Below are 12,362 nucleotides of genomic sequence, written 5' to 3'. Positions count from 1 at the left end.
TCCTATAGAACTCCACTTGTATTGCTGATAATTTGTATCTACTTTAGTATATTCAAATAATAACTAAGTTTACTACATGATTCTATTTATTGTAAGGTGAGATCGAACTAGAAGAGAGAGAACGAACAAGAACAAGGGAAGAAGAGCTAGCTATCTGTACTCCGAAAGGATCGTTTTCCTTGGGACGTGTATATGTGCAAATTCACTTACTGTATATACCCCACGCAAACAGTTATCTGGCCCCACGGAAAAACGGATATACAATTCAATGTACATAACATTACAAAAATATACCAAATGTTATACAACACAAAAATACTATATACACAAACCATATGTGCGAATCTGGCATAGATCAACGACCCACAAAGTGTGTGCCCCCGCACTTGCATGACCTTAGTCCTCTCCACCAAAGTGAATTGTGTACTCCCTCCGTCTAGGTGTGTAGTCACCTTACGAAAACCAAATAATCCCAAAACACTTAGGCACGGTACATTAACTCCCTCCTCGTTTCTTGTTTCGTGAAATATCAACCAATAAGAGATGTGGTCCGTGCATGCTTTCAGTGACTTGAGACTACCAAACATGACATGCAGTGGTTAGTTCACTGCATGCAATGCTATTAGTTAGCAAAAAACACATTAAGTTCTCTCATCTTCCCCTCCGCCTTGGTTGAGGTGCACAACCTAAAATGACTTATAAACCTAGACGGAGGGAGTATACATATCATTTTTTGGGGGAGGAGGGGGTACACATTTCTTTTGACATTTTGAATTCCGTAAACTTACATGATTTTATACTCTCTACTAAATAAGAGGCAAATAATATGAATCAAAGGGAGTAGTATAATTACTTGTTTATTTTCTGTATGGTTATTAGGAGCCTTGTTTTTTTTTGGAAATGGAGGTTAAACCCCCGGCCTCTGCATCAATCGATGCATGCAGCCATCTTTATTAATTATTCCACGAGGGTCTGACAAGAACATACATCAAGCCACCCGAAGCCACCACTCACACCTACAAACTTGATAATGTGGAGTGCTCTCACTCCCCATATCTAAAGCCGATGTCGTCGCCGATCCATCCACCTAACGTATCGGAACAAACAACCGGTGCAGCAAACCTAAAGCGTACACCCCTTGCACACGTTTTAGAGGCCGCCATCATCATCGAACCACTGTACCATCTTCAGGAGAGAGATCCGCATCATTCTTGCCAGTCCGGCCATCCGTCGACGCCACCACGGCACCCAACGACTCCACTGCTCTGGGCTCGTCCATCCCCACGCAGACACTCTGGAAGATTTGTCGTGCGTAGCACCTGCTGACTAGGCATGACTCAGCGTAGCACCTGTCTGCCAGGCATGACTTGGCATCTCTTACCAGACGCATCTGACGCGGTTAGAACACCGCTCCTCCTGCCAACCTCCACACCATTGCCGCTGCTGGATCTGACACGCGAAGCCCTTCGCCCATAGCAACTCTCCCCCGAACGCCCAAGCCTCCCAAGACGGCACCTCCATGGAGGTTACGATGCGAAGGGCGCCGCCGCCGTCCAATCCAAAACGGATTTTGGACTTTCATCCGGGAAGGGGCGGAGGTGGGTAGGAGGGACCTCAACTTCGCCTTCAAGAAGGGTAACGACGTCAAAGCCGTCGTCGATGCTGGGCCAAGCTAGCCGACCAAAGTTTCCTCCGGTCCGCATCATGTACCATCAATCTCCATCTGCTCTGGATCTGGCAGAAGCCAAGACACGAAAACTCCAGAGAGGGAAGAACCATAAGGCTCAACACCTCCGGCGTAGATCCATCCAGGCGCCGGATCAATGAAGATCCGACCTGGTCAGCGACGAAAGCCACCATCCTGCGCTGGCCGACGGCATTCAGGCGCCGGATCCAGAAGGATCTGACCCGAGACTAACGACGCACGCGACCACCAGATCCAGCGGCCGCACCACGCCGCGAGCACGAACCCCAACCGCCGACGCGCTGCGCACGTCGCGGCCAGGATCCATATGCAGCGCCGCCGCACCCCGCAAAAGTCCGACGCCTCCTCTCGAACGGCCGCCCCGCGCAGCCTATTCGCGCGAAGGGGAGGGGAGCCCTGCCGCTGCCCCTGCCAGCCAGGCTTCGCCCGCCGGCGCTGCGGACGGCGGAGAGGATGAAGGAGATGCGGGGGAGTACGGGCGCCGACGGCTAGGGTTTCACCCTGGTCGCCCACGGGGGCGACACGAGGGGGTACGAGGGATGTTTATGTTTTCTTGCACGACTATCCGGGAACAGGCATAAGTTTAGCAAACCAAACAGTAGTGTTGAGTTGATACTCTATTGTCATATGTTTTTCTTTTCTTTTTAGGATCGCTCTATTCTCATATGTGTAATAGTGTAAGCAATGCAATAGGCGTGCAAAAATAACAACCCAAAAAATGTGGCCGAAATATATGGGCGAGGGCACTGCAAAAATAACAAACCATACGGTAGGAATTCAATGCAAAAGTAGTCCAACTCCGAAAAGCAAATCATTCATTACAGACGTAGCTGACCATATCAAAAGTAATACCCTCAAGAAAATGGCATCCCAATTAAAAAAAAGGAAAAAGTCTAAAATAAACCTTAAGTTTGTAGACGGAAGCTAAATAAGACCCTGAACTTTGAATCCCTGAAATCAGCACACCGAACTAAAAGATCCCGGTCTATTTTAAACCTTAAGCGTCTTTTCAAGGGGATTGTCGACGTGGCTGGTAAGGCTATGACTGGGCCAGCCCATCAGGCGCGAAGCATCTTTTTCTTTTGAGTATATCGCGCGACTTAAAAATACCCAAGACAAAATAAATCGTGAACAAAGATTTGAACTTGGGACCTGCTGCTTCCAAGCTCATACCGCCAACCATCCTAGCTAATAACTTTTGTTGAAAATTGGAAGCGCGAACATATTTAATAAGACACCGCGGGGTCGAGATTTGAAACATTTAATTTCGGAACATTTTCTTGGAAATGGTCAACAATTTTGAAATCCAAGTGTTCTTAAAAGCAAAAAAGGAACACAAAGAAATTTTGAAAACACGAACCATTTTTTAAATCCCCGAACATTTTTTGACGTGCGAACACCTTTAGAAAAGCAAACAAAATTTTGAAACCTAAACAAATAAGTGCGCAGAATTTTCCAAGACGAGATTTTTTTGAAACAGAAACATTTCTTTGTAAAAATGTGAACAAATTCTGAAACCTGAATAAAATTTTAATGTGCGAACACTTTCTAACTTATTAAAAATGGGAACAAATTTTCACAAAACTGTTCGCACTTTCATATTTTGTTCAGCTTCCGAAATTATTCCTTTTATAAAAGTGTTCGCACTTTAAAAATCATAGGGGATTTCAAAAATGGTACACGTTTTCAAAATTTGTTTGTGTATTCCACATAATTCCAAAAAATGTTCGGATTTCAAAATTGTTGACAATTTTCAAGAAAATATATCTAAAAATTTCAGAAATCTTTTCAAATCTCGACACTACTGTTTGTTGTTAAATATTTTCGCGCTTCTCTTTTATCATGAACAACTACGAGGTAGTGATTCTCAAAAGAAAAACAGCTACGAGGTAGAGTGGCTATCCTGACAAGGTCAGCAACGCGAGGTTGAAACTACGATTCCTTTTTTTTTAGACAATGATACTACGATTCCTGACAACATCTCCATTGTTTTGGTATTTTTAAGTTTACCTGGTGGGCTGGTCCAGTGCCATCCAGCGGCAGATTTTAAATTCGCCTAGTGGGCCTGCCCAGTACAGTCCGCCTGCGGTCAGAAATCCCGGGTTTCAGCTGCATATCAACAATTCTGGTTTGGGAATGCACTCAAGGTTTAAAATAGACCGGGATCATATAGTTCGGTGTGCTGATTTCAGGGATTCAAAATTCAGGGTTTGATTTAGCTTTCGTGTACAAGTTCAAGGTTTATTTTAGATTTTTCCAAAAAAAAAATTAGCCCTCCCCGTTTCGCACCCGCTCCATTTCGCATATGAGAGAGAGAGAGAGAGAGAGAGAGAGAGAGAGAGAGAGAGAGAGAGAGAGAGAGAGAGAGAGAGAGAGAGAGAGAGAGAGAGAGAGAGAGAGAGAGAGAGAGAGAGAGAGAGAGAGAGAGAGAGAGAGAGAGAGAGAGAGAGAGAGTCCGGTGCGCCCGTGGCCTTCTACGCGCTCCGCACCGGCACCCCGCGGTCACCCCCGCCCGCCGCCCGAACGGCACCCAGGGCAAGGAGCCCCCCGCTGGTACGACGACGACTCCAGCTTCCCCTCGCAGGGTATGTATGCATGCGTCCTCACCCATCCCGCCCTCGCCGCGTCCTTCTCTGCGTTCGCTTTTAGCATCGTGAGGCGAATCGGGGTTCTGATCACAACAGCTTTTGCCGCTCTTGATTGATTCCGCAGACGTGCTCGACCCGGTAGGCATCCCGGCATGCGTGGACCACCTGTACGCTCTGATGGAGGACGGTGCCGCTCCGCCCGGCCTCTCCTCCGCGGCAGGGGCGCCGCGGCGCGGGTGGTGGGTGGAGAAGGACGACGACGACGCGGTGTACCTGACGGTGCCGATGCTGGGGCTCGGGAAGGAGCGCGTGAAGGTGTGGGCGGAGCGGAACATCCTGGTGATCAAGGGCGAGGGCGAGAAGGCGCCCCGGAAAGGCGACTACGACCCCGCGATGTCAAGGTACAGCCACCGCATCGAGATGCCCGCTGGCGCGTACAAGATGGACAAGATCAAGGCCGAGATGAAGAACTTCGTGCTGAAGGTGACCTTGCCCAAGCTGAAGGAGGAGGAGCGCAAGGACGTGTTCCAGGTGAAGATCGAGTAGGGAGACTCAGGCGAGGCGAGTAGTCGTAGTGGTAGTACTCATGGAAGACGGATCAGAGTCTAGTAGTGGTAGTGGTAGTGCTCATGGAGGATGGCCGGCGCGAGAGTGTGAGAGACGCCTTGTTGATGTGGTCATGTTTGGTGTCTTTCTGCCCTGTTTTGCTTTGTTGATCGTCTTGGATCGTGGTTTCTGATCGACTGGTGGTGAATTTGGTCGCGGATTATGTTGATATCCCAAGTTTGGCGTATGATGAACTACTTAATGGTGAAGTTGGTCATGAAAATTTGTTGATTTCCTCATGCTTGATTTCCTCAAGTTTGACGTGATGAACTTTGTTGATTTCCTCAAGTTTGACGTGATGAACTGAACTGCATTGGTGGTGAAATTGGTCATGAAACTTGCAGGATTTCCTCATGCTTGACGTGATGAACTGATTTTGGTGGTGAAATTGGTGATGAACTTCTTTTTTCCGAGGGATGGTCATGAACTTTGTTGATTACCTCAAGCTTGCGCATGATGAACTGATTTGGTGGCGAAAGTGGTCATGAACTTTGTTGATTTCCTCAAGCTTGCACGTGATGAACTGAACTACTTTGGTGAAATTGGTCATGGAACTTATGATTTACTCCAGCTTTGCTTGATGAACTTATTTGATGGTGAAATTGGCCATGAACTTGGTTGATTCCCTCTAGTCTGACGTGATGAACTGGAGTTAGTGGTGAACGGGAGTACTAACTAATGGTTGTTGCTCACTGAAATTTGTGTCTATCCTGTGTGTTACTTTTTGTAGGTACTTGTACTCTTCTTGTGTAAACAACCATATGAGATGGGCGTTTGTTTATCAGCTCCTTCGTGATTTTCATGGTGACAAACATAACATGATTGTAACTCACAAGACAAAAGACAAAAGAAATTTAGCACATTCTGGTGTGCACTTGTAACAAAGAAATCAGAAACTCAATGTTAGTGCGATGTTTTCCAGTGCTCTGCTGTATAGTTCCTTCGTCCAAGCTCAAACTTTGATTCAGAAATACCCAGCTAGGAATTCAGCATGTTTCACCTATTCCTCTTATTCTATTTGTATTGGTTTTACCTACACAGGAGGCTTACAACTGCAGCTACATCTAAAGCCCTGCACAGCCGTGTTCTGAACATACTCATCCTCATGCTGCCATCGTGTGATGTCAGTCAACAGAAACTATCTCCAGTGAGATACTACTAGCGTCAAGATGTTTCAACAGAAACTATCCTCCGCTCTTTATTAGTCCTATACTTACAAGAGGTAATAATTATACCCAAGCTTACAAACTGCAGTTACATCTAAACCGCTGTACAGCTGCTCTGAACATCTTCGATTCTTTTGATACATTGGCAACTTGTTCTGCGGAATGAGAGTCGAACCGTGTGTGCCAACGAATCGTTGGACCGTAATGTCACCTAAGCAGATTTCTAATGCTGTGGAACTTTATCAGTATGCGCCTCCCTTTGCTCTATGTACCTGGGCATGCTGGCCAGGGGGCAGGGGTAGCGAAGACCGGTTAACTCCATGATCGTGGTTATATGTTGATAATAGAACTGTCATTCGATTGACACAGGCAATCAGGAAGAGGGTTCTCATAAAATGCCTCCTCTGAGCGAAACCTGTCGCTGCCCCTTGTGCCTGACACGGGACCTTTCCGTTTCCGAGGAGAACCTTGTCTGAAGACAGATGAAGAACAGCATAAGAAACATTGACAGTTAAAACACAGAGCAAAGGGTCCTTTAGCTCTCATGCCCAGTTCGGTACCTCTTCTGGTGCATTTCTATTATCTTTTGCGATAGCCTTTTGCCTTCATCGAGTAATCCACTATCAACTTTGTCAAACAAATGAACTAATGCTTTCCTGAACACAGAAAGAAGATGATGAGGCCAAGATGCGAAGAGTGACACACGGCTTTATAGACAAGTGCTAAGCTGTGGTTTCACCTGTCAGGACTGATTGTTTTCCTGTGGCCATGGAAACGCCGATGACCGGCAACAGCCCGCGCCATGTTCCCGGAATATGATGGGATAAATACATCACTTTCCACTGAAACGATGTAATCCAAAGCTGCCATTTGAGAAGCGTATTGGCTGAACGGTCGCAGTTCTTCCGCTGAGGCCAGTTTCTCCTGCAAATGGAGAAGACGCAATGTGCTGACGGAACAGAAGTCATGTTATCAAACACTAGAAAAAACAAAATGGCAGCGTTCATACCTTGTTCATCAGAATTGGGAATCGGGATTGCAAATCGACCATATGAGATTCACCTCCATATATCTCCCCTGCAGCTATGTAAACTGGGGTGCTTGATGGATATCCTAGGGCAGAAAGAAACATTCCAACTTCCTTTGGCGTCAGGGGACAATGACCATGTGATCTTTGTTCTAATGGATCAATGTCCTTCACCTTCCAGTAGGTTGTGTTTCCTCTGTTAAAATAGGTGAAGAAGTAAGTCACATAATACTATAGAGTTCTAAAACCAAGAAGGTAAAGACAGTGCAATGACTAACACGTCTATTTTAAAGGCCTTGCCTGATCATTGCAAGCTCCTCTGATTCGGTCTCTGACAGACCATACGTACACCCACTAAAAGCAAGCATATCCTTCTCATAGCGTAAATGCAAAGCAATATATGGTCCAAAAGATTTCATCCTCTCCACCAATAGCTGCAAATTGGTTGATATTATTTGTCAATACATTTATACGTTAGAAGTTCGAACTATAATGTTATATTTTTCCCGTGATGGACTTTAGAGAAGGATTTACATTGCCTAAAGCTTCGATTGGGGGAGCAAATCTAAGTGCCTGGAAAAAGGTCCGGCAGCGAAGCTTTTGAATATCAGGCGGAAGGAAGTTGTTTGCAAGGCGAGAATCTGATTTAGCAGCTCGAATAACCTGATACAAATCTTTGATCAGAATAACAGTTCCAAATACTTGCATCCAGTAACTACTGCTTACGATTGATTAGTACGCAGCCACAAAAGGGCAGTAGTTGTGGAATCCAAACCTGACGGCGCTCCCATAGTGGAGAAATCTCATTCTGATAATAATCTACTCCAGACCAACTCTTGAAGTACCTAACAGATTTTGGTGCTTTCACCAATTCCTTTGGCAACTTTTTCTCAACTTTCACATCGTTTGCCAAATAACGTATAAAGTGTTCTTCGTCGAAGACATCCGAAAAGTTGCTGTGTTGAGAAATGAAAAACGGTTGTGTCAGTTTGATCAGTTAAGGGAAAGGCTCAGAGCAAAAACAATCATGCAGTGTTCACCTTTTGTCGAGCCAAAACGATTTCTTATCAAGTTCTGGGATTATAAGTGTAGCCTTGAGTATACGTGCAACTGCTACCATATCACTGATCTGCCATAAGAATAAGAACAAATCAGTGAAAAATTGGAAGTGTGTGGGAGCTTGCATTTAAAGTGAAGCTTCCCATGATTATGATTGATTGGTAAACACGGACATGTATACACAAGATAGAAGACAAAACAATAAACATATGCTTCATCTTTTCTATATTTGCCAAGTCACATCACACTTTTGTTAAGATCATTCCTGAGAATAGGAAAACATCCAACTTGCAAAAAGGTATGCAGTCTCAATTCAAGCCTGCCTAAAGAAAACCAGCAAATTCTGTTAACGCATCAAACTCAAAAGGACTTGCAGGACCGATGTTACTTCTCTTAGGGGGTGTATGCTCAAATAGAATGTATTCACTTTTGGTATCAACTAACAAATCGGGCATCTTTTTTATCAAGAATATACAGCTGTCTTGGTTGTCATAAATGAAACGTACAAGATAGTGACTGAAGTGATGGCACAAATATAGGAATAGCACCTTCAGATAATCATCTTTTATCATGACAAACAAATTGACTGCGACACATTGGGACAAGAAATTCAGAAGAGTGCTGAGACAGCATAGACCCACCAATTACACTCAGGACTTTATCCTGAGTGCAGTTGAGCCATTCATGTCTCTTCCACCGATAACTCGGTTGGGCAATAAAAACAAAGCAAACAGTTCAGTTTCACAGCCACCATTTCAAGCTTATGGAGGCATACCTCTAGATGGGGATAAAACACCAAAACACTACCCACAGAAGTCGGGTGTCTACACTAGCACCAGAACCACCCGTACGCATTGATTACAGCATTGCCCACAAACACTGATGATGAAATGCTACAAAACCGTCAACCCTGATCAAACAAACCACATGCACGCACGCTAGGTTCCAGCTTCCCACCACGTAAGTCAAACATATCTAATGCAAACTGGACCATTATTCCTATGCCACGGCAACTAGGGAATTTTTTACCAGGACGAACCAATGACTCACCCCGGCGCGCATCTGGTTGAGCCCGCCATTGGTGTGTACGAGCAGGTACCCCCTGGATGCCTCCGGGCCTGAAAAAACAGGCCGACCGAAATCAGAACGGCCTACCGAGAATGTGCGCCGGGCGGGCGAGATTCTACCGCTAGATTGAAGTGCCAGTGCGCGTACGTCTGTACTCGAGCGACGGGGAGACGCAGGGCACGAACCGGCGCGACGGGGCCGGCAGCCACAGCCTCTTCTCCGGCTCGTCTTCGGCCGCGCCGTCCAGCTGTCAAATCTAGAGATTAATCCCCAATGTCACGGGCTCCCATGTACAGTAGTAACAGGATAACAAAATCATAACGGTAAGAGACGCGCCATCCGCGGCGCACGGCGGGGGGAATCACCTTCCGCGAGTGCGGCGAGGCGAGCTGCGGCGGCGCGAACTCCTGCTCCCAGCGCAGCTCCTCGGCCTCCCGCGGCTGCTGCGGCATCGAGACGGCGATCCGTTAGCACTTAGCACGCCCCAGAGAGTTCAATCTGAGAGGCGGAAGGGTCGAAGAGAGACCCGGAAGTCGCGCGTACCTTGGCCAGGCGGTAGGGAGAGCCGGCGGAGGCGGACGCGGAGACGTGGAGCGCGACGGCGAGCAGCGCGGCCGCGGCGGTGACGGCGGCGCCGGCCCCGAGGAGGGAGAGCAGCCACCACCTCACCGCCGCCCGGCGCCCCGCCGACCTCCCCTTGCGCCGCAGCGCCATCTCATCCGCCGACCTCCCAGAAAGCCCCGCCCCGTGCCGTCGCGCTTTGCTTGGCGCCGCAGCGAGGTAGGCGCGCGCGGTTCTGTTTTCCGCGCTGCCCGCCCCTGATGGACTGAGGTGGGCCGTCAGGCCAGACCGTGGCGCCCTGGCTTTTTGGTCGCTCCCTGGGAGGCGTTTGCGTGTGGAGCCGACGATGCTGGCCGCGGTAAAACGGGGGCCGCGCCGGGCGGAGGGAAAGGGGGAGCGCGGGGCGGAGGGGCGGGGGTTTTGTTGGAGACGGGACGAGACGGCACGGGACGGAGAGCGGCGGATGGCAATGGCCCTCGCCACCTGCCCTGCCCGTCTTAAAACCGCAGCGTGGTTCGTGCCAGGGGCAGGGAGGGGGGAGGGGAGTGGTGGGTTTGGGGGCGATTAAACCGGTTCGTTATTGGTGCTTTTCGGCGTGGTTTCATGGAGGCTTTGATTAATTTCGGCGTAGTGGATGTGGTGCTAAAATTGATGGTAAAGTGATCGTATCTCCAAATTGTCTTTGTTTGGAGGTGCAAATGTTTATGTCGGTTTTCCTTGGACTGGTCTTTTTAGGTGGTTAGAGCCACTCTAGCAGATCCCATAAAATCTCGTCGGGATGTTTTCTTCCGTAAATCCTCGTTAGGACGTTTTTTTCCAACGGATTTACGGGGCCGTAGAAAAGGCCCAACCAGGTCCGGTAAAAATGAGCCGGCCCGTAAAATCTTTACGGGAGGGCCGTGAACCTCCCGTGATTCCACTATATATGTCGGCTCCGGGGCATTTTATGGATTCCATCCTCCTTTTCTGTCATCCTCCGTCGCGTTTCTTTTACTCCGACGATAAATCGAGCGGGCTCCGGCGTTGTTTTCCGGCGAGTTAAGCCACCCGAGGCGAGAGGAGATGTCGTGTGCTGGCGGCGTGAGGGGTGGCCGAGTCAGGCTCGGCTGGCTCGGCGGCGAGCCGTCTCACAAGCACGGCAACGACGCGGAGGACGGGAGCCCCTCCCTCCGCCCGCCGATGGAGGAATGGCGCAAGGAGCAGGCACGCACGCGCGGTACCCGCTCACGCAATGCCGGAGTACGGGCGTGAAGGAACTTCAATCGCCTCGACCGCATATCCCCCCCCCCCCCCCCGCGCGCGCGCTCAAGCATCGCCGAGAGGCAGGGAAGGCGTGGTTCGAGGCCAAGGAGGCTGTCGCCGCTGGAGATGAAGCTGCAACGGTGCGGGTGGAGGCGTTGTCAATCCCTTGACGGTCACGCAATGCAGATACAAGCAATCACCCAACGCAAACAAGGGGTTGTCAACCCCCTTGACGGCCACGAGCAAGATTAAATTGTATAGTTTTCGATAGATAGATCGGACAAAAATACAAAATAAATAAAGGAAAATTGCAGCAAGGTATTTTTAGTTTTAATAGATGATAAAACATAGACCCGAGGGCCGTAGTTTTCACTAGAGGTTTCTCTCAAAAAATTAGCATTCGGTGGCTAAACAAATTACCGTTGGGCAATTGATAGAAAAACAAATAATTATGACAATATTCTGCGAAACCAAAAACAAGTAAAAAAAAAGCAACTCGCACTAGGCACTAAGTTAATAGGTTAGTCCCAAAAAGTGATATATATATATATATATATATATATATATATATATATATATATATATATATATAATTGCTTAAAAGTGTATATAAAACATCCAACTTTGATAATATAATAGTATGGAACAATCAAAAATTATAGATACGTTAGAAACGTATCAAGGCTGCACGCTTGCAACCAAGTGGAGAGGTAGTGCTTTCGGTCTTCGGTTCGAGGGACTATTCGTGGGCGGTACCAGGGATCGTTTATCGACGATACGAGGGACTTCAAGTACGATCTACACTGACACGTTCTTCTTCCGCTGCAACACAGTGACGGTAACTCGTAGTCCCAACCCGTTATTCATCGTTATATTGATCTTGGGTGATCGTAGTCGCAATTCTTTTTGTTTTCTACTACGTTTCCCAATACAGACGCTTCAATGCGGCACATCGGCTAGAGTTGGTTCCTCGGGAAAACACATATGCATTGAAGCGGCGACTTTCGATAGGTTGTGTGAGTCTGCACCGTCCCCCCGTCCGATCACATCACATGACATCAATGCCGGTCGTTGTGTGCTCTCGGCTGACATTGATGCAGTGCAGGAAACGACGCGTGCATTGGATGGAAACGCGCAAGAGGCATGTATGGGGTTGTTTGGTGGGTCGGCGCAATCAAAAGCGGATGTTGCAGTGGTTTGAACGCCCGCAAAGCCTCCTAATTTGTCACTAGTTTGCGGGAAAAGTGCATCCAGACCACCGAGCGGTCCGCTAGAAGACCGCGTTGGATGGTAAAATATGTTCGAACGGCGTAGTTGATATGTCTCCAACGTATCTACCT

The 12,362-nt window shown here is 47.9% G+C and overlaps 2 protein-coding genes across 3 annotated transcripts; one reads left to right on the top strand and one right to left on the bottom strand.

Moving 5' to 3' along the window:
- The first annotated feature begins 4,156 nt into the window (after positions 1–4,156).
- Positions 4,157–5,136, top strand: LOC123168946 (26.2 kDa heat shock protein, mitochondrial-like). The gene is made up of 2 exons (XM_044586809.1): positions 4,157–4,290; positions 4,418–5,136. Exon 2 carries the CDS (start codon positions 4,471–4,473, stop codon positions 4,837–4,839), a length of 369 nt encoding a protein of 122 aa, XP_044442744.1. The 5' UTR covers positions 4,157–4,290; positions 4,418–4,470; the 3' UTR covers positions 4,840–5,136.
- A 748-nt stretch (positions 5,137–5,884) lies between these two features.
- Positions 5,885–10,255, bottom strand: LOC123166572 (O-fucosyltransferase 7). Of its 2 annotated transcripts, none has more exons than XM_044584379.1 (12): positions 9,763–10,255; positions 9,585–9,662; positions 9,367–9,466; positions 9,202–9,269; positions 8,133–8,221; positions 7,868–8,048; positions 7,627–7,755; positions 7,393–7,526; positions 7,075–7,288; positions 6,805–6,989; positions 6,626–6,721; positions 5,885–6,537 (listed from the first exon to the last, which is right to left on the bottom strand). In XM_044584379.1, exons 1-12 carry the CDS (start codon positions 9,931–9,933, stop codon positions 6,396–6,398), a joined length of 1,587 nt encoding a protein of 528 aa, XP_044440314.1. In that variant the 5' UTR covers positions 9,934–10,255; the 3' UTR covers positions 5,885–6,395. The 2 variants fall into 2 exon arrangements, with proteins under 2 accessions (XP_044440314.1, XP_044440315.1); XM_044584380.1 differs by having other exon boundaries at positions 9,585–9,659.
- Positions 10,256–12,362: the final 2,107 nt, after the last annotated feature.

Source organism: Triticum aestivum, chromosome 7D (genome assembly GCF_018294505.1).
Source record: "Triticum aestivum cultivar Chinese Spring chromosome 7D, IWGSC CS RefSeq v2.1, whole genome shotgun sequence".
Taxonomy (NCBI): domain Eukaryota; kingdom Viridiplantae; phylum Streptophyta; class Magnoliopsida; order Poales; family Poaceae; genus Triticum; species Triticum aestivum.
The sequence above is the reverse complement of the archived record's forward strand: the minus strand, read 5'-3'. Positions and strand labels throughout refer to the sequence as shown.

Excerpts from the sequence above, each read along its gene's own strand:
- LOC123166572 (XM_044584379.1), bottom strand. The coding sequence starts at position 9,933 with ATGGCGCTGCGGCGCAAGGGGAGGTCGGCGGGGCGCCGGGCGGCGGTG. Across the intron at positions 7,289-7,392 it reads GAGGAGCTTGCAATGATCAG|AGGAAACACAACCTACTGGA; the intron begins GCAAGGCCTTTA and ends CTATTTTAACAG. Across the intron at positions 6,990-7,074 it reads TCCCAATTCTGATGAACAAG|GAGAAACTGGCCTCAGCGGA; the intron begins GTATGAACGCTG and ends CTCCATTTGCAG.
- LOC123168946 (XM_044586809.1), top strand. The coding sequence starts at position 4,471 with ATGGAGGACGGTGCCGCTCCGCCCGGCCTCTCCTCCGCGGCAGGGGCG.